At 42.5% G+C, this 23,992-nt stretch overlaps 1 protein-coding gene across 1 annotated transcript; it reads left to right on the forward strand.

Moving 5' to 3' along the window:
* Window positions 1-15,520: 15,520 nt before the first annotated feature.
* Window positions 15,521-23,640, forward strand: LOC110784393 (protein cornichon homolog 4). Its single transcript, XM_021988848.2, has 4 exons — window positions 15,521-15,903; window positions 18,929-19,110; window positions 23,027-23,149; window positions 23,240-23,640. Exons 1-4 carry the CDS (start codon window positions 15,832-15,834, stop codon window positions 23,280-23,282), a joined length of 420 nt encoding a protein of 139 aa, XP_021844540.1. The 5' UTR covers window positions 15,521-15,831; the 3' UTR covers window positions 23,283-23,640.
* Window positions 23,641-23,992: the final 352 nt, after the last annotated feature.

Raw genomic sequence — 23,992 nt, forward strand, 5'->3', positions numbered from 1 at the left:
AAAACCCTTTCTTTGTTAATTACTACCCAAATCGACAATGATATCCCAAAATTACCAACACTCAATTACCGAAAAAGCCCCAGTCGAGAACCCTAGTTTCCGAAAAACCCCCAATAAAACAACCCTAGTTTAACCAAACCCCCAATAAAAGAACCCTAATTTATAAAGAATCCCCAATTTCACAACACAACAACATCACAAAGAGAACACAGTGAAAAAGAATCGAGGGAGGAGTTGAGGAGAGAGATTACCTGTCATCACGGTTAAAGCTTCCAACCTTGGTCAATAATGGTAGAGAGCACAATTAAGAATTGAGGGAGGAGTGAATTCAAGAACAATCCATTTAAATTTGGTGGCGCGCGAAGGATCTCCATCTACACCGAAGAACATTGCGGTGGCGCGCGAAGGAGATCGACCACCGCCGACCAGAGAGCAAGAGGAAGAACAGGGGAGAGGAGAGAACAGGGGAGAGGAGAGAGGAAGAGGAAGAACAGGGGAGATGAGAGAGAAAGAGAAGAAGTTTGAGATTTTTTTTGGAATTTATGTCGAAAAACATCATTAAGGGTAAAATGGTAAATTGTAACTAACGGTAGACTAACGTCCGTTAACTCCAAGTGCATCTCATGAACAGTACGAAAAAATAGGGGTATATTATGTAATTCGAAACACGCGAGGGTATTTGGTGCATTTTTGCAAACCTCGGGGGCATTTCATGAAAAAACCGATAAAAAAAATTGTCTTTTGTACATCAAAAGTTAATACTCCATCAAATAAGCTACGTGAATAGGCATAAGATAAGTTTCCTTGGGAGTTGGACCACCATCAAAGGCATCACCCATCATTATGATCAATAATAAAAAAAAATAAAAAATAAATAAATAAATAAAAAGGAAAAAATAAAAAAGAGGTACTAACTCACGTAAAACAGGTAAGGAGAAAGACAAATTTTGTTTGGCATATTAATGAAGGCATTTATCACCTATAACATGTTGCTGTAAAAGAACAAACAAAAAGCAAGGTCTCCATGAAACGAAAGAAAGCAGAGATAGAGGTTTAAAATAAACACCATGGAAATCGAAACAACGCAGTTCAAGTTATACCTAGCCTCCGTAGTAATGCTCGGTGTAAGGTAGTGTGACCCCCAACGACAGTAGCAGCGACGGTCCTTGACGGATTCACGAACTGCTCTTTCTACGGTCTTCCAAGAACAAGGATAGTACACCGGCCAGGGACAAGAACAATTGCTCAAGGACAGCTCCTTCATGGACTATTCGGCGACAATGGTTCGATGTTGATCTCCACTGGGTTATTCTTCCTTGGTGTTTTCAAACAGCTCCTCCTGCGGACAGTCGGCAGCGCGGACTCAGAGCTCCTCTCGGATTCGATGACGGTGAACGCGGACGTTCAAACAAATTAAATGCGGACAGCTCCTCGGACCAACAAACAGCAGAGTGCGATCAAGCTTTTTCGGCTCCTACCGAACTCAAGAACGGCTCTGTACTATCAAGCATGTCGGACTAAAGGACAACTCCATCTTCAGTCTCCGTACGATCGAGTAACTCTTCCTCGCGGACTGCTCTCTTCGGTCTCCTTCGCAGCTTCTCCAAGGTGTCTCCTTCTTGGTATATATGGGATTGGTGATGTTGTCAGCACAAGGTGTTATGATTGTAGCTCCGCGTTTTGGCATAGGGATCTTTAAGGTGTCAACGGGGCACGTAATTGGCAAGGCATAAACTTCGTTCGTGTGGACTACGGCACGAACTAAACGACTGACTCTTCTTCAATCAAGCCAGTCGGACTCCAGCGAGCTTCTCCTCCATGGTGGCTGCTTCGATCTCCTTCATATTAAAGGCCATTAACCTGCAAGAAAAAAAATAAAAAATAACAATCCAACTCTTCAGACGTTGTTGTCTTCCTTCATGGCATCACGATGACGGCGAGATCGTAACGACACCTTTATGAAGTCAGGAACACAGGGTCTCCGTTGTTTATATCGGGTGAATGAACTTCATTTGAAAAGTGGTAGTTCCTTCTTTGTATGATGGGTCAAGAACAATGGTCATAGCTTGAATTAAGGATGATAGATAGCTTCGAAAACGACAGCTTCTGATAGAAAGCACCGTGGCTTCTAATCCGCCAGCTGACATGTTATGCTCTTTCTTGGGCCAGGCTTTTCGATCAGCTTCGTCGTTAATGATTGGAAACCACGGTGGTATTTATATAGCAGAAGTAAACATTGTTTAAGAAGTTCATGCGGTTTACAACTCACAACAAACCACAACAAACCACAACAAAGATAAACTTTGTTTACAAATCTTATCTAAAACATTGGTGGACTATTTCGTGGTATTTAATTTGGGAATCAAGGACTACTCTGAGAATTGGGAGCTTCAAATTTAGTGCCAGCAATTATCATTGAAAAAAAAGATGATGAGTGGGCATTTGTTTGACAATGGAACTCTTACTTCAATTCGTAAATCCAATTAAGGTGGTCCAATATCAAGCCCAAGAAAAAAACAAAAAATGAGAAAGGTCAACCCATCCAGTAATACAAACCTCAAGTCCAAGTAAACGAAGGTAGTTTATGGGTCAAGTGGCAAGAGCTAAATTTGTGTTAAAATAAAAAAGTACGAGACTCAATCACGAGTAAACACTCTAAATTGTGTACGTGACTTAGTCTCGAGGGGGCAATTTGTAGGCACGGTGTTCCGGGTGTGGAACTGGGGGAGCCCTGCCTGATGATGTTGCCCTGCTTGGCGATGCTGCCCTGTCGGACAGAACGAACGTAAGCTAACCTCGGGGGTTTAACCGAGGAAACCCCCTCCGATGCCTAAGTCAGCAAATGAGATAATGTTCTAGAGAGAGAAAGTAGAGAGGGTTAAGAATTGTACTTTTTATTGAACGTGTCCGCAAATGAATGGGGACGGCAGTATTTATAGGCGTACTATTCAGTACTTTGGCCTATTCAGATGTTGCCGCGTGTACGCTAGTGATGTACTTGTTTGTTTGTCCTTTTGCTTAACGACGTATCTATGTTGTCGTCTAGCAGGTCGTTGCCCCGCAGACCTAAGGGTCTGCGCGGTTCTTGAGGACTTGTGGTACTTTCAATAGGTACTTCCTGCGGTTGCTTTGCTTGATCTGTCTTATCTGATGTCCGATGGTCTGCTGTGACATGAATGATCTGCTAGGTCACTTCTACTCCGTACAACTAGTCCCCAAGAGTAGGGCTGACTACTTGGAGTTAGACCTGCTCTTTCAGTGTTCTTTGGCTGCATCCTGTACAACTAGTCCCCAAGAGTAGGGCTGACTACTTGGAGTTAGACCTGCTCTTTCCGGTCATAACTTGCGCGATTGTCTGTACGTTTTTTTTTTTTTTTTTTTTTTTTTTTTTTTTTTTTTTTTTTTTATAAACCGTCGTGGTTTTACTGTAGTTAGCATTTGGAAGGAAAATAAACCGTCATGGTTTATTGCGCCCCACGTGTCCTTCATCCAGGTAGGTGACTTGAAGGGTCTTCAAATCTTGGCCGTTTAATTCTCCTTTTAAATACGGGTTTCAGTTACTTTCTTTTTCTCTCTCCTCTTTCTTACCTTCTTCATTTTCTTACTCTCCTCTAACTTTACTTTGCTTTGAACTTAATTTCGCCATTTCCCGAGCACTCTAACTCCAAGTTCTTTGCTTTCTTGTGTTTTCGTATTATTCTGGTGATTTCGCATCCGCTGGTGGTGGTGTTTTCTTCTGAAATTGTCGAGATTTTCTGGGTTCGTGTTTTTCTTCGAGGGTTTCTAGTCCGCCATTGTTGAACCTTTTTCTTCGCCCTTCTCTTTTCCAGGTAATTCTTTTGCTTTTTCTTTGCTGCATTCTTTGGTTTTGCATGTACATTCAACTGTTTTAGTAATTTTTGTGGGTTTTTTGTGGTATGTGTTCTTTGAATAAAATGTGGGAGTGTTTGTGTTTTTTGGCTTCGCCATTTCTGCGTTTCTTGGAGTTTTTCGTCTTCTTCTTCCTTTTCTCTTCTGTTTTTTTTATTTATTTATTTTTACATTACATGTATATTTTTGTGTCGTTTTGCTCTTTTTTCTCTGTCGTTTTGCCTTGACTTTTCTCCTTCTACCCTTTGTTTATTCTTCTTTCTTTCTTCTTTTTTCTTTCAGTCAACATGTCTGATACCTCTGATAGTGCCAACCCTAGTAGCCCTGGGTATATGAGCGATTCCTCCGAGCCATGTTCTCCTTCTTCCCCCTCCTCTGTCTCTTTACCCTCTGATGAAGAGGCTAGGACAGTAGCAGAGAATAGAACTAAGTCTATGCATGATGTTATCCCTCGTTCTGAGCCAGCGGTGATATCTATCTCCAGTGGGTCTTCCTCTGGGGGTGTGTCCCCCGTCGCTGGCAGGGCTACGCCTGTTGTGTCAGGGCCTACTCCTGCCTTTCGTCAACGTCTTAGAGAACTGCGCCATGAACATTTGGCCAGTGCGGTTCGATTGAACCCTCCCCCTAATGCCCCTATTGGGCTAGACATCCAACCCCTGGCCGAAGTAGCTTGGTTGGACAGTTTTGATCAACTAGACGGGCCTTTTATTGGGAGTACTGATGGGTCGTTGCATGTTTACCGCAGACGTTCTCCGATGGCAAGTGGTCCTAGCAGTGGTAGCGGCGACGCAGAGCATCATCCTGAGAATCCTATTCTCGAGGAGGTGGGGCTTCTCCGACCGTTTCCGTTGTATGTTGAGGAAGATCTGCCCGTTGGCTCCACTGAGAGTTATTTAGCTCCTGAAGTTTCATATGGTCCCTTAAACGCTGCGCCGGATGTGGATTGGCTCAAAGCAGCTCGTCAACATGATTATCCTGGTGTTGGAAGGGAGCTTTATGCTTTTCCCCCTGGATACGAGCTGGTTGTCCCCGCAGATGATGCTCGTATTACTGCTCCTCCCCCTGGTCATATTGGGTTGTATTCATATCATCTGGACTTTGGGCTGCGCTTTCCCTTGGATCCAACCTTGGCCAAATTTTTGAAGGCTTTTAATGTTTGCCTGGCGCAGCTTCATCCGTTTGCTATACGGACTTTGGTCTGCTACTTGTGGGTGGTGCGTTTCAAAGGCTTCCCTGAGACTCTCTCTTTGTGCAAACGACTGCACTGTATTCGAAGCAGTGATAATAAGGAAGGGAGCATTGGTTGGTTTACCACTTACACTGCTCGAGGCAAAATGACCTGCTTGGGCAACCCCACTGGGCAGAGGGATTGGAAGGGTCGATTCTTCTGGCTTCGAGTTCCCGCTGACTTTCCTTTGCCTCGTAGCTTTGTTCCTCCAAATGGCAAGATGGAGGGTGTGGAGGTTTTGGTTGGTCATAACTTGGAGGATGCTGCTTATGAGTGGTTCGACTCAGTGATTAAGCGCGACGCGAACGGAAAGGACGTCGGCCGTGCCCCTAAGAATTGGCTGCCTCAGTCGATGTATATTCTGCGGAATGATGTTCTTTCCGCTATGCACTTGTGCAACACTCATCCTCATGGTACATTTTTTTTTTTTTTTTTTTTTTTTTTTTTTTTTTTTTTATATATATTTTTAGAACCCCTTGATATGAGCTCCCTGGGTTTAAATAACATCTTCTTATGTTTCCTTGTCCTGCTAGGTCGTCAACACCTTGATATGAGCTCCTTGGGTTTAGCTGCTGATGGAACCCCTCAGACTAACGAGCCAGCTGAAGACCCCGCCAATGCTTATCGTACCATAGCTGATGTTGTTGGCGGACGCAGAGCAAGCTCTCGACGAACTGTTCGAGGGGGGAGTTCTGCTGCTAGTCGTACTGCTAGAGGTGGGGGCTCTGTGGCTAGCCGCACTAGCAGGGGGGGGGCTCTGCAGGAATAACCGCTGGGGCGAGCACCTCAACGCCACGTTCTGCCCCTGTTTCTCGGGCTACCCCTTCTATATCTGCCTCTGCTCGGCGTGGTCAGACCACACGGGGAGGGGGTAATATTGCGGGCCAACGTCGGCCTCGTCCTGAGACGGAAAGCGTTTCTGTTGACGTTACGCGAACTGCTGCAGACCAATTGCAATCTGCTCATCCTGACCAAGTTGTGAATTCCTCTATCTCCGAGCAGGTGGAGATTGTGGCCGAGGAGCAGGACGTCCCTTTTGTGCAGCGCCCAGGTAAGCGCATTTGCACTGGGGAGAGTTCTCGCTCGCAGGAGCAGGCCCAAGCTTCTGCCCCTGCTAACCAAAGCACCGCTTCTCTTCCTACTTCATCTGCTGCTCTTGCTGCTTACTTGGAGGAGCAACTGAGGTTGCCTGAGTCCTCTGTTCCTGCTTTTGTGAATATTAGGAACGGGGAATTTTTGGAGAAGGAGGCCATTGATGTTCGCCCTGCGGTGAACCCTGAGTTGGCTGCCTGTTTCTCCCCTGCGCCGATTAGCGATGACATCTTCGCTCCTCACTGGGATGTTAGAGCTAACGAGTCTTTGTATGCCAGCTTCCCAGAGAAAGGCGGAACGTTGGCATACCGGATGCTGAAGGGGTTAACACTGCCAGCTGACCGCCCCCTTGAGCGTGTTTACACCCCTGGGGCTAATGCCTGCCAGAAAGTGCTAGAGGTAAGAAGCTTTTGAATCTATGCTGTTTTTATACTTAGCCATTTTTTGCATGTTTTTGTACTTAGCCATTTTTTGCATGTTTTTGTACTTAGCCATTTTTTGCATGTTTTTGTACTTAGCCATTTTTTTTTTTATTACTTGCAGGCTGGGGTTGCTGTGAAGGAGCTCTGTGACTTCTTTTTTTTCTATCAGAGGAAGCATGATGAACATCTTGCTCTTCTTGAAGAAAAGGACAAGCAGATCCGAGACCTGACCTTGGAAAACGAAAGAGCATCCTCCTCCCTCACTATTGCCAATGCCAATGTTCAGACGATATCCGTCGAAAGAGACAACTTGGCTAGTGAGGTTGTAGCTCTGCGTCTAACTGGGGAGAATTTAGCTAAAGCTCAGGCGGAGGTGGAGGCGGAGAGGAAACGCACTGAGGATTTGGCGGGGCAGCTAAGCTTTGTTGAGCAGAGGCATGCTGATGAGCTGGCAGAACTTCGCCTTTCTGTGCAGAAAGGAGGTGGCTGCTGCTGTGCGAGAATTTTGTCGCTCTGACGCTCAGTATGCCCTTCTAACGCAGAGGTATGATGGCGGGTGGAAAGCGGCCTCTCTCATAATCAAGCACAAATATCCGCAGTTTGATTGGAGTTTAATCGAAGAGGACTGGCTTGCTGGCCTACACCTTACCATTCTTAAAGAACTGCGGGAGGCTGAAGCTGATGAGGGTCATGCCGTAGAGCCTAGTGATGTGCCCGACTTCTGCGTCGAGAACATTCACCCTGGAGATTTGCCTTTCTCAGATGAAGATGATGTTGCAGGCAATGACGAATAATGGGTGTGGCGGCTATCCCCCTGTTCTTCTTGTGTGACTGGGCCTGTTATGTAATAGTTTAGTTTTTTAAACAATATTATTTAGGGTTTGCCCTGTTGGGTGGTGGCGTTTGTGCCATTCTGTTTTTGGAACAATTTACAGTTAGTTCATTTCTGCCTTTCTTCTCAGATATTCTTGAGCTGGGCTGGTGTATTTACTGCCCAGAGCCATTTTGTAGGGCTGTACTTTATTTGTTTCCTTGGTTTTTAATGAAGGTATAGCCGCCGGCATTTGATATGCGTGTTTTTTCTAGGTACTTAGCCAATTTTTGATATCTTGTTTGTCTTTTGGAAGTTCTAGCCTTGATCAAAGTCAAGCTTTATAGCATGTTTTATTACTATCTCCCCTTCTGAATTGTCTTGGCTTTTGCCAAGGCAAACTTAGGGACTGCTCTGTGACATTTGTGCGGTATTCTAGCTAGCCTTTTGAGCTACCTTCAACCTTGAATTGCTTTGGCTTTGGTCAAGGCAAGAACTCGGAAATTGCTTTGCGTATTTTAAATAGGCTTTTTGGGCTGCTTCCAATTTTGAATTGTCTTGGTTCTAGCCAAGGCAAAACTCGGAAATTGCTCTGCGATATTCTAACTAGCCTTTTGGGCTGTTTCCAATTTTGAATTGTCTTGGTTCTAGCCAAGGCAAAACTCGGAAATTGCTCTGCGATATTCTAACTAGCCTTTTGGGCTGTTTCCAATTTTGAATTGTCTTGGTTCTAGCCAAGGCAAAACTCAGAAATTGCTCTGCGATATTCTAACTAGCCTTTTGGGCTGTTTCCAATTTTGAATTGTCTTGGTTCTAGCCAAGGCAAAACTCAGAAATCGCTCTGCGATATTCTAACTAGCCTTTTGGGCTGTTTCCAATTTTGAATTGTCTTGGTTCTAGCCAAGGCAAAACTCAGAAATTGCTCTGCGATATTCTAACTTAGAAATTCATCATGACACTGTTCTTCAGCTGACTTGAGTGATCAAGTCAAGTCATCTGTTGAATGTGTGTATCATGACGTATTTCTAAGTTACGTCGTGCTTTGCTTATTACTTTATCTTTTCTTGGAACCGCCAAGCTCATTTTATTATATGTATTCTGTAAGAAGGAGTACAAAGAGGGATAATTTTGGCTTATCCTGCCTTATCATTATATAGGTCATCTGTACTAAACATAGTATTTTTTGAGCATGTTGGCGTTCCAACTATTCTTTAGCTCTTTTCCATCCATTGTCATAAGATGATATGAGCCAGGGGCTATCTCCCTTGTGATCTGGTATGGTCCTTCCCAATTTGCAGTGAATTTCCCCTCTGCCTTGCCCTTTCCTGTAGCTGCTGTTCGTCTAAGTACCAGGTCTCCCACATGCATAGGCCTGTGCTTGACTCTTTTATTGTAAGCTCTGCTCATTCTCTCTTTGTTTGCTGTGAGCCTCAGCTCTGCTAGCAACCTTACCTCTGGCAGAAGGTCTAACGATTCCCTCATGAGTTGTTCATTAGTGCTTTCATCATAGTACTGCACTCTGAAACTGGGCAGGCCAACCTCCACCGGTAATACTGCTTCTGTTCCAAAGGCTAACTTGTAGGGACTTTCTCCTGTCGCCTCCTTCTCAGTTGTTCTATTGGACCACAAAATTTCTGGTATGAGGTCTGCCCATGCACCCTTAAAATCCTCTATTTTCTTTCGCAGAGCTCCAAGGATTTGTTTGTTCGCCGCCTCGGCCTGTCCGTTGCTCTGTGGGTGGCATACTGATGCGTAAGCAAATTTGATTCTTAGCTCTGCGCAATAATCTTTCACCGGTGTGCAATCGAATTGTGTCCCGTGATCAAAGACCAGACTTTCTGGGATGCCAAATCTTGTGATGATGTTTCTCCAGATGAAGTCTTTCATTCGTTTCGCTGTTATGCTTTTTGTGGGCTCTGCTTCTATCCATTTGGTGAAATAATCCACCGCCACGATCAAGTATCTTCTTCCTCCACTCGCAGCTGTAAACGGACCTAGGATGTCCATTCCCCACTAAGCGAATGGTATGGGATTGACGATTGGTTGCAGATCATTTGAGGGCTGATTGATTACTGGAGCGAATTTCTGGCATTTGTCGCATTTCTTCACGTATGATTGCGAGTCACTCACCATAGTTGGCCAATAGTACCCTGCTCTGAGGGCTTTCAAAGCTAGTGTTCTACCTCCAATATGATTACCGCATATGCCCTCATGAATTTCTTCAATGATTCTCTGTGATTCCTCTGTTGAGACGCATCTCAGCAGGGGTAGGGAGAAGGATTTTTTGTACAATCTGCCCTGGTAGATCACAAACCAGTGTTCATTTCGCTTTATCTTCTTCTGTTCTGGCTCTGTTGTAGGGAGACCCCTGCCAAGCTTGTACGATACTATACTGTCGTACCACTGAGGCTCTGTGCTGATGGCGTTTACCATGGGCCTCTTATCGATACTCTTCTCTTCTTGTACTTCCACCATCACTGTTCTTTCCAGGTCTTGCAGCGAAGAGCTTGCTAATTTTGAGAGAGCATCTGCTTGGCTATTCTCTGCCCTGGGGACCAACTGGATCTCGAAGCTTTCCAACTGGGCTACTGCTTCTTTCATCAGTGCCAGATACCTCTGCATGGACGGTTCTCGAGCTTCATACTCGCCTTTATACTGACTGGCCACTAACTGGGAATCTGTTTTCAACACGATTTTCTTAGCATCCGCTGCCTTGCACATTTGAATGCATGCGATCGCTGCTTCGTACTCTGCTTCATTATTTGAGGCTTTGAATTTGAACTTTATGGCATATTCAAAGACATTACCTTCTGGTGAAGTCATTATAATGCCTGCTCCTGACCCTGTTACCGCGGCTGAGCCATCTACATATATCTGCCAGGTCCCCAGAGGTTCTTCTTCTTCTTCGTACGATGCCTCAGCTATGAAGTCTGCTAATGCCTGTGCCTTTATGGCCGTTCTTGGCCTGTATTCAATATCGTACTCTGAGAGTTCTACCGCCCATTTCAGCAATCTGCCTGAGGTATCCAGCCTTCGCAATGATTTCTCCAAAGGCTGATTTGTTAATACTTGTACCTTGTGAGCGTCGAAATATGGTTTCAGCTTCCTGGCAGCTATCATAATTGCGAAGGCCATTTTTTCGATCAGTGGGTACCTCTGCTCTGCGGGGTTGAGAATGTGACTGACGAAATATACTGGTTGTTGGGCTTTGTCCTTTTCCACTATTAAGGCTGCTGCTACAGTCTTTTTGGAGGCCGAGATGTACAACTGCAAAACATCTCCTACTTCTGGTCTGGCTATTGTTGGGAGGCTCTTTAGGTGATTCTTTACCTCTGCGAATGCCTTTTTTTGCTCTGCTTCCCACTTGAATGTTTTGTTGCCTTTCAGTACCTGAAAAAATGGGAGGGATCTATCTGCAGATTTACTGATAAAACGAGTGAGTGCTGCCATCTTTCCCGTTAACCTCTGCACATCTCGTATGTTCTTTGGCTCTGGCAAGTTGAGTATGGCCTCCACCTTCTCGGGGTTGGAATCTATTCCCCTTTCACTGACCAGAAATCCCAGGAACTTTCCTGACTTAACACCGAACACACATTTCTTTGGGTTTAGTTTCATGCCGTACTGTCTCAACGTAGCAAATGTTTCTCGCAGGTCTGCGATGTGATTGGCCTCTTTTTTGCTCTTGACTATGGAATCATCCACATATACTTCCACATTCCGGCCCTTTTGCTGTGCGAATATCTTATCTACAAGCTTTTGGTAGGTTGCACCCGCATTTTTCAGGCCGAATGGCATAGCTTTGTAGTTATAAACTCCAGCGTCTGTGATGAAAGCAGCTTTCTTACGATCTGATTCGAGTAAACTGATCTGATGGTAGCCGGAAAATGCATCCATGAAACTCAAGAGAGCGTGCCCACTGGTGGAATCAACCAGCTGGTCTATTCTGGGCAATGGGTAACAGTCCTTCGGACAGGCCTTGTTTAGGTCCGTGAAGTCTACACACATCCTCCATTGACCGTTTGCTTTCTTTACCATCACAACGTTAGCCAGCCATTCTGGGTAATCACACTCTTCTATGAACTTGGCTGCTAGCAATTTGTTGATTTCTTCTTGGATGGCCACATTCTTCTCTGTCGAAAAATTTCTTTTCTTCTGTTTCACTGGCCTAACTTCTCTGCTGACATTCAGTCTATGGACCATGACACTGGGGTCAATCCCTGGCATTTCATCCGCTGAGAAAGCAAATATGTCTGCGTGCTCTCTCAGCAGACCGATGAGGTTCACTCTGAGGGATAGGTCTACGTCTGTGCCAATTCGAACTGTCCGGTCTGTCAACCCTTCCTCTAATTCTATCTCCTCAGTTTCGTCAGTTGGCGTGGGTTCCAACAGACCTTCCTCCCGATGCTCGAAGTTTTCCATGCTTAACAACTTGTCTTTTTTGCGCTCTGCTCTCTTTCTTTTTCGAGATTGGGGAAGTTCTTCTTCTGCCAGTGGTGGGGGTCTGGGTGGTTGTTTTAGCGCAGTGTGGTAGCACTTCTTGGCCTGCTCCTGACTGCCTTTTACCTTGGCTGAGCGGCCATCATTTGTCGTATACATCATGGTAAGGTGATAAGTGGAGACTACAGCCCCTGCGTCATGGATGAATGGTCTGCCAAGAATGACGTTGTAGGCTGCGGGGACTTTCACAATCATGAAGTCTACCATGATATCCTTGATATCCTTCCCTTGGCCAATCTGCACCGGCAAACTGACTATCCCCTCTGGTATGACTGTGGCTCCTGTGAATCCGATTACTGGGTAATTGACTGATCTTACATATTTCTCATCAATTTGCAACTCTTGGAAAGCAGGCCAGAATAGGATATTCGCAGAGCTACCTCCGTCTATCAGAATACGGTGGATTTTTCTGTTTGCTACATTCAGGGCTAGTACCATGGGGTCGTCATGGGGGTATATTATGCCTTTACAGTCCTCCTCTGTGAAAGTGCACTGCGGGATTTTTGGAGGGGCGGGCCACCTGCCAGAATTATGGTAATTAACCTGGTGCTTGAATTCGCTCACACTGGCCTTGGCCCCGCTAACAGTGGTTCCCGCGTAAACTGGCCCTCCTGTTATGACCAAAATGTCGCCCATTCTCTTTTGGTCTGCTGGGTAGCTCTGCTTGGGTTCCGCCTTCTTATTGTCGGGCCTATTATCATTATCTCTGTTCTCATAAGTCCTGCTATACGAGCTTTTTGCTTTGAATTGAGTCAAGTATCCCCTTCGGATTAGATCTTCGATATTATCCTTCAAATGAGTGCACTCTTCTGTGAGGTGGCCATGGTCCCTGTGAAAGTCACAGTACTTTTTTGGGTCCCTGTACTTGTTGTACATTTTGGGAGGTCTCTGCCACTTCTCGTCCTCTTTGCTGATGGCAAAAATTTGAGTTCTGGATGCCACTAAGGGGGTATACTCATTAAACTTCCCCCTTTTCTCAGTTTTAAACTCGTTACCTTTGCCTCTGCCTGGTCCCTGCCAGTCTCTTCTTGGCTGTGGGTTTTCTCTTCTGTCTGAGTATTCTTTTTTGTATGGCTCTTTCTTGCTCTGACTACCGTAATTGTTCTCACTTGCCACATATCGACGTGAGGTTGCTCTGCCAATTTCTTCACTCTTTATAAATTCATTTGCTTTTCCCAGCACCTCTGCGAGGGTTGTGAATGATTTTCTGCCCAGATAACTCTTGAACTCTCCATCCCGCAGACCAGTCATCATGGCCAGGACTGCCACCTCTTGCTGCAACTTGGGTATATTCGACGCCTCCATATTGAATCTGGATATGTATTCCCTCAGAGATTCCTGAGGCCCCTGGATGACTGACATCGGCTCCCCTGTCATCCTTTCTCTGGCAATGTTTGCCACGTATTGGGTGCGAAACAAGATAGCTAGCTGCCGGAAAGATGTTATGGTGCCTTTGGGTATTTTACCAAACCAGCTCTGTGCCATCCCCTCTAGAGTGGAAGGAAAGACCTTACACCACATAGAGTCTGTATTGGTATATAGCATCATATGTCCCCCAAAGGCAGAGAGGTGATTCGTTGGGTCTGTCTTTCCGGAGTATTTGCAGGTGGGCATTTTTATCTTCTCCATTCTTTCAGAGAGTATTTCATCGCAGAAGGGAGAATTATCAGGTTTAACTATTGCTCGGATGGGATTGGGCATACCTGACACGGAGTGGTGTCTTTGACTGTGTGCTTGCTCAGTCCTTGCCCGGGGTTGAGCTCTGCTTGGTGTGATACTCTCTGCTTCATACTCTTGATTATCAGCCCCTTCCATGTCCTGCTGCAGATTCCTCCTCCAAACATTCGGACTATGCTGGGGTCTGGGACGTTTTCTCCTCTGTTCAACCTCAACCTCTGGGGCTGTTCTCATGACCTGGGCTTGTGGGGTTGTTTGAGTAAGGAATGTCAGGACTTCTATTGCTGTGCGCATCTGGTCGGGTGAGAACTGTGCCCCCAATCGTGCTAGTGAAGCACTGGTTGGAATTGGGATACCCTGGCCCTGGCTAGGGGTTGCCATAGCTCTGGGTTGTGGTGTCTCTCTTGGCGGACCAAGACTCTGAGGCATGCCGAATAAGGGTACGTTTGTGGTTCTCTGGTTGTTTTTTGAGGTGGGTGGTTCTATCTGCTGGATTATCGGTTCGCTTGACTCAGTCATTGCGTGAGAGGGTAGATCTTTTAGAAGCAAGGTCTGGGAATTCCCCCTCCTTCTAGCGCCACTTGTTCCGGGTGTGGAACTGGGGGAGCCCTGCCTGATGATGTTGCCCTGCTTGGCGATGCTGCCCTGTCGGACAGAACGAACGTAAGCTAACCTCGGGGGTTTAACCGAGGAAACCCCCTCCGATGCCTAAGTCAGCAAATGAGATAATGTTCTAGAGAGAGAAAGTAGAGAGGGTTAAGAATTGTACTTTTTATTGAACGTGTCCGCAAATGAATGGGGACGGCAGTATTTATAGGCGTACTATTCAGTACTTTGGCCTATTCAGATGTTGCCGCGTGTACGCTAGTGATGTACTTGTTTGTTTGTCCTTTTGCTTAACGACGTATCTATGTTGTCGTCTAGCAGGTCGTTGCCCCGCAGACCTAAGGGTCTGCGCGGTTCTTGAGGACTTGTGGTACTTTCAATAGGTACTTCCTGCGGTTGCTTTGCTTGATCTGTCTTATCTGATGTCCGATGGTCTGCTGTGACATGAATGATCTGCTAGGTCACTTCTACTCCGTACACACGGAAAATTTACTACTGTGCCACGTTGGATATTATTTGGGTCAAAAGTCAAAGTACTGACTCATTAATTATTTGACGGTCAATAAAATTAATTAACTTGGGTGCATAAATTAATTTAGCCCATTTTAGTTATTTTTAATCAAACCCAAATCTTTTTAATTGTTAAAGTTACCGAAACGAGTTAAACTATTATAAATGCGCCCTAACTACCAAGTCCAAACAAAAAGGTCCAGAGAACACCCAAAACCCTAAAAGCTTCCCTCATCCTATAAATATGCCTTTTTACCTCATTTACTGGGGAGAGAGGAGAAACAGACGACAAAACCTAAAACTCTCAAATTTCTCCCTGCCAGTCAAGCCCGGAGGCCCTTATTCAAGAAGATCAAGCCAGTTCGTGAGCAACATCAAATAATCCCGACGGAAGAAGAACAACAAGCATACAAAACTGACGTGCCGTTCTATTTCTACATCAACATTCTTGAACGAGATCAAGCCCGAAGGCCCTCATTCAAGTACAAATCAATCCGGTCCGTGAACCAAGTCAAATACAAAGTGGCGATCGAATCAGAGGAGCAAATATTAGAGATTGTACCCAGAAACTTCAAAAATCAATAAAATATATTTTGTTCATATTATTTTGAGTTTATTATTTTGCAGACTCTTGAAATTTGTGTTTACACCGATATCCTAATATTAGTTGACTTAGGTGTATGTGTACTAATACATGACAAAATTAATGAAATAATATTGAGAACTTGACTGATGAAATAGGTTATTTGACAAATTTGTGTAGAATAAATATAAAGGAGCAAAGAAAGCCCGATGACTCGTTTAACTAGTTGTGTTTTGTGAATTACGGAGTAGTTCCACATCAACGACTTGCTCCACTTTTAGAAACGGAAACCAACTACTACTCTTCTTCCTCTTTCTAAAAACAGAACATTTCTGCTGGCACGATTCCCCACGACTTAACGGAAAACCCAGGTCGTCGCCGTCGTGCGAAACGTACAACCACCACCGTGCCGGCCACATACTCCGTCTCCCCTTTCCTATTACCAGAAAAAAAACAGGTCACCATCGCCGTCACCGTCGTTGTCGTCGTTAACAAAGAGAGCGATATAGGAGATAGAAAGTAAGAAAAGAAGACCATGATTGCCCTCTTCGCATGGCTGATTTCCTTCTTTGTCCTCATCGCTCTGCTCGTCCTCGTTGTTTACCAGGTTCTTTTTCTCTCTTCGAACTTCTAAATCCTTTATTTGTTTTCGGAATTGCGTCTTAATTGAGTTTGACATATATTTGATTCTTCAATTTTGATTTTGTTCAATTCAATTTATCTCAATTTAGCTCTTGATTTAATTACTACTTGATAAATTTGCGGGAATTTTAACAAGGCTTAAATTCTGAGAATTTGATTTGATAGTTTCAAGGCCAGCCTATTACGGAGTAGCAAAGTTGAATTTGCGCTATTTGATCCTAATTCTTCGTCTGTTTTGGAAAAAAATCATCGGTCTTTCAAGCCTTACTGCCAATCCGAGTTAATAATTTTCTCCGGGTTATGGTGGCCGGTGTGGAGAGGGACTTGTTGGGTAGTATTTGGATAAAGCAATGTATTTTTGAGGCACACATTCTTTTCAATTGGTAATATTGTGAAAGATTGCTACTTGCTAGAGGGAGGACTTTCGTGGCGCCGTGGGACAAGTAAACCTTAAGAGACTAGGGATAAACCTCTAACTCTATGTCTTGTATAGCCGGGACGCTTTACATCTTATTTGATTGAGTATTAGATCTTAATGTTTGCATGAAAGGGAAACTAATTGAAGCTGATAGTGAACCTTTGATCTGAATAATGATCTCAATGTGTTTGATTAAAGGAGTTATAGCCTATTTTGAAGTACAAAGGGGCGAAGTATTGTCCATGGAGATATTTTTTGGAGTTTAGAGGTAATCCCACTCTTATCGCCATGGTATGCAAACTTTCTTTATTTTTCCAAACCCTGGAATATCATAAGATGTTGTTCTGGAAAGAAAAGTTGAAATAGGAAGTTGCAAAAATGGTTGTGTACAATAGATGGCAGCTTTACCGTAAAAGAGGGAGACTAGTTGGAAAGGTTTGGAATTTGTTGCAATCACATCTATATTATTTCCTTTTGTGGTTATCTAGGTAGTGGGTACCTCCCCACCCCCACTTTCAAGTTTAACACTGAGCAAGAGATAGATAAGATTATGCCGAAAGGGCCATGTACTTGTAAATTTGTCATTGTACACCCTTGAAAATTTTGCCTCTTTGGTAATGGAGAAATGGATTGTACATGTAAATGGATAAATGGTTTGTACCTGTAAATTTGTCATTGTACACCCTGAAAGAAATATGCTAGTATGTCTGACAGTAATTATGTGACATTGAATAGTTCCATTTGATCTTAGTGAGTTAGTGCTGACTTTTAAAGTACATTTCAACGAGTTATCGGGTTAGTTCACACTTCACAACATAATTTAGGGTCTGTGATGTCAATTCCAGAGTCTGAATGGAGGTTAGAATTGGGGTAGAGTGGATTGGTGGATTGGTTGATCGGATTGCAAACTGTAAATATTCCTGTTGACTGAAGTTGCTGTAAGCTCAAGCTGTGATTAGATGATTCTGGGTAGATTCTGAGTTGGTGCAGTAATTAGATGATTTTTGGAGATAGGTTTTAGACTTTTAGATAAAGCATGAAAAAATTATGACTTTGCAGGCAATCCAACTGGCTATATAGCTGGGAGAGTACATGAATTTGATGGAAGAATTTAAGAGCGTAAATCATTACTCACTTGTTTCTGTTTGAGTGTCGATGCAAACTTGTTTCTCCATTCTTTTTTCTTAAATGTACTCATCTGTAGACTCTTGTTTCCAGGAGAGGTAAGTGAGTGTAAGAAAAAGGTGGATAAAGTAAGAAAATGTGAGTAGAAAGGTAGGTGGGTGTAAGAAAAAAAGGTTGATATAGTAATAGAGAGGGAGTAGAAAGGTGTAAATATTGTGGGATAAGGACTTAAGGAGGTAAGATGTAAATGTGTTTACCAAAAATATAATAAAGTAAAAGTTAATAAATCAAACAAAAACACCTTAAAGTACAGGATCTTTCTTCTTTATTAGGGTTCTATACTGAGGATTCATCAAGGTCTTTTTCTTAATCTTTTTAGGTTTATTTGAATTGACTGCCTAAGTTTCCACCTTCCGGTAGAAATTTTCATTTGGAAGATGAAGGTACCTCTTAAGGTGGGGGATTTGTGTGGACATTGGTGTTAAGGAGGATTAACACTAATGACATGCTCCAAAAGTGTAGGCCAGGTTTGGTTAGGTTATTTCACTGGACACGTGCTTGCTTTACCGTGCTAGTAGCAAGTCATGTTCAGTTGTCTTACATTATGAAGTGTCGAGTCACCTAGACTTGATGCATTATCAATATAATTGTTGCAGCCTTGTAGGGGAGGAAATAGGGTATAGATACTGTGAAGTGTAAAATGCAAGTAAGACTGTATCTGCTGGGGTGGGGAAAAAATAATGTCGCTGTAAGTTTTATTTTTTACTTTTACCATGGCTGTGCTTGTCATTGCGTTGCAAGGAAATAAAGTCATCTGTGTAGTTTCCATCAGAAATAGTTGAATGAGTAGAATTTTAGTTGTTCCTTATCCCATGAAGCCATTGAAGCATTGAGAGGATCAGAACAAGTCTGTCTTTCCTGCCCGTGTTTCTTTTCGATATGCAAATTTTTTGCCAAGGAGTGATTAATGCTATGTTTTGACCATCACTCTTCTATCTTTTTGCATAAGTTTTTCCCTTTTCTTGTTAGAACGTTCTGCTATATTTCACATATTGGTTATTAACTTTCAGGGAGAAACGTCAATTTGATGTTTCTTGTCTGATGATTTTTGATGTCGATGTATACCTTTTTATACAATATATGAAATTCTCATTAACAAACAAGGAACACAAATATTTTGTAACCTGCACCTGTGATTCAGCTGTACAGAGGGATATGATATGGAATTGATAGCTGATAGCTATATTCTAGTATACTTGACTGTAATAATTGTTACATGGTACATTTCTTTGTGTTGAGTCCTAAAGTAATTTCCTCGTTTCAAAACAAATTACAGGGTTCACAACATTAGTTTTTGTTCAGTGGCCCTGCATTAGTGATGAAAATTGTGTTTTTCTTTAAGTATATGTGGGAAGATCTGTTCTTACCAGTCAGAAGTTTCTTGCAGCTTATGTGCTTGGCGGATCTTGAATTCGATTACATCAACCCATATGACTCTACAGTTCGGATAAACCAAGTAGTTTTGCCAGAATATGTAATCCAAGGAGGACTTTTCCTCCTTTTTCTTCTGACGGGTCATTGGATTATGGCACTTTTGTGTGCCCCATACCTCTACTTCAATGTCAAAATGTAAGCTTCTTAACTGGCTCTTCTTTTCCCTTTTTCTTTTTCGGGGCGGTGGTCTTTGCAACTTTTTATTACAATTTGGAAAATGAATCAGTTGGGTCATAAATCTTGTAACGTTAGCAATTTCTGTGGATATCTTTACTGAAATCATGAGAGAATATGTCAGAAATTAAGTTAACTTATTCTGTCAATTAATTATGTTGCCTACTACCCTTTCGAGTCACTAACCCAATTTAGTAAAGATTTTTTACGGAAATCATGAGAGAATATGTCAGAAATTAAGTTAACTTATTCTGTCAATTAATTATGTTGCCTACTACCCTTTCGAGTTTCGAGTCACAAACCCAATTTAGTAAAGATTTTTTGTGGACAATTATTGTTTGGACATGTCTTATGAATCTCGTGATATCCTAGAAATCTTCTTTCGGTCTTCGCATTGAGCCATTGAGACGGCTGGTGAGAGTTCAGGATGATACAATGGTCTTCCCAATGAAGATAATTCATATCTAGGATTATTTTATTGGTTCACTGTCTTTTCATTAATTTGACTTTGAAATGATGGAAGTAGATTTTGCGATGGGTAATGTTGATATATTTGTTGCTTCTTTTTAATGCTCAGTAGTCACTGCAACTTAAGACGTGATATTAACAAAAACACTAATTGGGAGAGGGATGCTAGAAAGAAAGTATGACATTGTTCCCTCTTCAACGGAGAATTAACCATACCTTAAATCTTAGTTGTGATTCTCTAAGAACCTGGATGCCGTGGTACCAACTCTAGGCAGAATTACATCCCTTTTTTGCCATCTCATTTTCTGATGATTAAACATAATGTCCTTGAATAAGAAGATTCAAACAGATCTTTCATGGCCTTATGTAGGTTTATTTGTGACTAGTAAAGAACATGAATTGAAGCATATTTACCCTTAAATATATCTGCCAAATTAAAGCAAAGCAGACTGCCTTGAAAGTCTTACAAATCTATCCCTTCTCAAACAGTACTGAATTTTTTTCATGCTGTGTTATTTTCTCTGTCAAACAGCCAACATGTCTTTTCTAATGGACTTGGTTTTCTTGTTTAATTTTGTTTTACCAATCTTCAGAAACTTCTGGCACTCTTTTTGCTTATTTTTTTTGTTTTTTTTCTCAGCTTTCCTACCTCTTGCATTCCCGTTCTCGCATTCTGGGTGAATCTTTTTCTATTGGTTATATATATGTACATTCTTTTAAATCCTAACAGAATGAGATATAGCTTGGAAGGCCATAGCATCTAGATTTTGAAATTTCCGAAGTCATATTCTTCAGTGACATTAGAGTTTGTCGGCATGATGATCTATATGGATCCATTATTTCAATGCTTATTTTGCATCCATTAGTTCAATAAACCAGCAAAAGTTATTTTTGGTTTACTTGTGTGTCGTTGTTTCCTCAGTCATGAAGATTCTTTTGTTTGAAACCTATCTGGAAGTAAAATTTCTCATTCATTACTTTTGTTGGCATATCAGTGCATTTGCTATCACGACACATAATATTAGCCATTTGGGATTTCTTTATTTAACAAGTTGGATGAGATTTAATAATTGATTTCTAGAATATATTTGATACTGAAATTTGGTGGCTTTTTTCATTCTTTGATTTTCTTTGGATGATTTTGATTATTAGAATAGGGCTGATATACAGAGATTTAGACTCCTCTGAGAGATGTTTAGCTCTGAATAGACCTGGTTATCGGGCGGGTCGGGTCAGGGTCGGGGCGGGTCAAAAGAGGGTCGGGTATTAAAAGGGTCATTTTTAGCGGGTCGATAATGGGCGGGTCAAAAGCGGGTTGTGGGTCAATAACGGGTCATTAGTGGGCGGGTCAATAAACGAGCAATGAAAAATGAAAAACAAAAGAGCCATGTGCAAGTACAAGGGAATACGAAGCTATACAAGTAATTTTTTGTATCATTACTATTTTAATTTTCAAAATAATTGTAGTATAAGTTTGACCCTATAATGACCCTGTCCAATAAAGGCCCTGTCCAATAAGAGCCCTGACCAATAAAAGCCCTATTAACTTGACCCTAACCCTATATCCATTGGACTACCCTGTCCAATAACCAGGCCTAGCTCTGAACAATCACCTCTAAGGCTCTAACCTACTATGTGTCCATGAGTGTAGACAGACCATGAGGTAACCTAAGTTAGCTATCCCATAAGAGGTTAGGCTTGGTGTCATGTTCATAGATCTCAAGTGCACCTTAAGGAGTGGTTGAGCTTGGTATTGCACGTAGTGTTTTGGACTGAGGCTCAGTATTAAGGAGTTGTTGGACCCTTATTGACCATGTGGAACGCTCACTATACCTTGAAATTAAGTGGACATGATCCTTCGGGTGAGCTATCAGGTTGTCTGACCAAAATGAGGTAGTTTTCATGAAGCCAAGTAAGGGACCATAGTAAGTGAAGATGATGGTATTCTATGATGCATGGGAACTCTGATGAAAGCTCACATGTCCTGTGTCCGGAATTCGGAAACTCAGGGGCAAAACCCGTTTCCCATTTTTGTGCAACATAAATAGTAAGTACACGGGGTGGGCAACGTTTGGCATGCAGTGAGGATTGTAGACGGGATTTTGTAGCTTGATTGAAACAAATTTGTCATAAAGGGATGTCTACTTGGCCACTTGAGACTTCCTTGTCGAGGATCGTGTAAATGAGATTTGAGCTCATAGGTTGGCTGTCTAGGGCCCTGATGAATATTGGTTTACTCTTTGCTTCTGATTCTGAGTACAGTAGGCTTCTAGGTAAGAGCCAGAGAATATTAAGTACAGATAATTTTCTTTCGGTTTTCCCTTTAAGCTGGAGGTCATATCATCATTTCCATGTGGACAAGATACTAACAACCAAGTAGGATTTCAAGATAAAGATAGTTAACTGGACAGATGCAAGCCCGCTTTAATCCATTGCCTGTCAAATTTTGAACCTTTATGTTAAGGTGTCTAGTAACCAGGAAGTACGTCGGTGGAGCGAGTGTCGAGCCGGAATAATTGGTGTTATGATTGTGGGAAAGCAACCCGAATACTCTTGTTATGGAACTACCTTTTTGAATTTATACCTTTATCATATATGCCCTACACTGTCCATTTCCGATGGAGCCAAAGATTCATTTGTTCTTTTGGCTGTGGGATATAATGGACTAAATCAAAAGGTGTCTTAAAACCTCTTCGCTTCCTTTCCATGAAGTAGAAGATGGTCGTCCCGTTATCGCTTTTGTGTCAATTGGAAACAACCTCTCTGCAATTGCAGGGGTAAGGTTGCTTACAGTCGACCCCCCCTTACCCCGCTTCTTGCAGGAGCTTCTTTGAGGCAATGGGGTAGTGATAATGATGATCATTTATGCTCTGCTTTGTGGGGTAGATGCAACTAGAATGAGGTCTTGGACAAGCGGTAGGTGTTTGATGCGAAGGGGAGGACCGGAGGACAAACAGTATAAACTATAAAGTGGACTAAAGTGATGTTTGGATAAGTGGTAGGTGTTGATCTGTTATAGCATTGTCATCAATATTAGAGATACTTGAATGAGGTCTTGGGGAAAATGCCTAATGCTTATGCATCTCTTCGTGCGATGCGCATCATATGCAATAGGCATTACTTGTTAAAGATAAACTGATGAGCGAAAGACTAAACAGGAGACTCTTAATCATCGTAGCAGTGAAAGATATCTGACGAGTGGTGTGGCAGCTGATCTTTAGATTGTCATATTTATTTTTTTCCTTTGGCCTTAAGGAGTAGAGTCTAAATACACGAGATTTCCCATACCAAATAGCTGAAGTATACGAGTCCGGGTAACATAGCTTATAATGGACTATATATGCATTTTAGCTAATGCCAGAATAAAGAGACCGAGATATTAGCTAATGCCATTGTTCTACGTTGTTAGGTACATGGAAAACAAGCACTTTGTTGATGTGACCGAGATATTCAATTTGCTAAATTGGGAAAAGAAGAAGCGTCTCATCAAACTTGGATATCTTTTGTTTATCCTGTTTCTCTCCTTATTCTGGTAATCACCTTTTGCTCTACCTTTTGAGACTGCAAATGATCATTTACTTGTCACCAAGTATTCAAGCATTTTCATTGTCAAATATTTCAGGATGATTTGGACTACGTTGGAAGATGATGAAGAAAATTGGTGATGATAATTTTATTGTTGTCCCTTTCGACGACACCAAAACTGGACTTGCCGCTTCTACTAGGGCCGGATTAACCTGCAACTGCTACTGCTACTGCATGTCTGCATAAGGTGTTTCTGGTTTTGGCTGCAGGTTCATTAGGCACTCACTTGATTTATTGTTCCTTGAATTGGAAATATGCTAAAATCATATTCATATTATTTATCTTTTGAAATTTGTCATTAATTTTATATAGGTTATCCTTAGATGATGAAGCCTTTCCTTTTTTTTTTTTTGGGTGTATTTGCTGTTTCATTTTCTTAGAGAACGATGTGGCTTCTGCTCCTAAATTGATATTTAGTCATGGTAAATTTTTACTGCACTTGTTTCCCGTAGAGGTGAACCCTGAAGTAGCAGCTCATTTTAGACCGATAGGGTTTTGCAATACGATCTATAAGTGTGTCTCGAAGTGTATGGTGAAAACAACGAAAAGGTTGAAAGTGGTTTTGCCCTCGCTAATCTCAGATTATCAACACGCTTTTATACCGGGACGATACATTGAGGATAATATCTTATTGAGTCATGAACTCATGCACGTGATTAACTCGACTAAAATGAGCGATCTGACAACAATTAAGTTGGATATGTCAAAGGCTTATGATAGGGTGAATTTGTTGTTTATTTTGAAGGTCCTGAAAGGTTATGGGTTCTCGGATCATTGGGTGGGTTTGGTC

The sequence above is a fragment of the Spinacia oleracea genome, chromosome 6, assembly GCF_020520425.1.
Source record: "Spinacia oleracea cultivar Varoflay chromosome 6, BTI_SOV_V1, whole genome shotgun sequence".
Classification (NCBI taxonomy): Eukaryota; Viridiplantae; Streptophyta; class Magnoliopsida; order Caryophyllales; family Amaranthaceae; genus Spinacia; species Spinacia oleracea.

Excerpts from the sequence above, each read along its gene's own strand:
- LOC110784393 (XM_021988848.2), top strand. The coding sequence starts at position 15,832 with ATGATTGCCCTCTTCGCATGGCTGATTTCCTTCTTTGTCCTCATCGCT. Across the intron at positions 15,904-18,928 it reads TCGTCCTCGTTGTTTACCAG|CTTATGTGCTTGGCGGATCT; the intron begins GTTCTTTTTCTC and ends AGTTTCTTGCAG. Across the intron at positions 19,111-23,026 it reads CTCTACTTCAATGTCAAAAT|GTACATGGAAAACAAGCACT; the intron begins GTAAGCTTCTTA and ends CTACGTTGTTAG.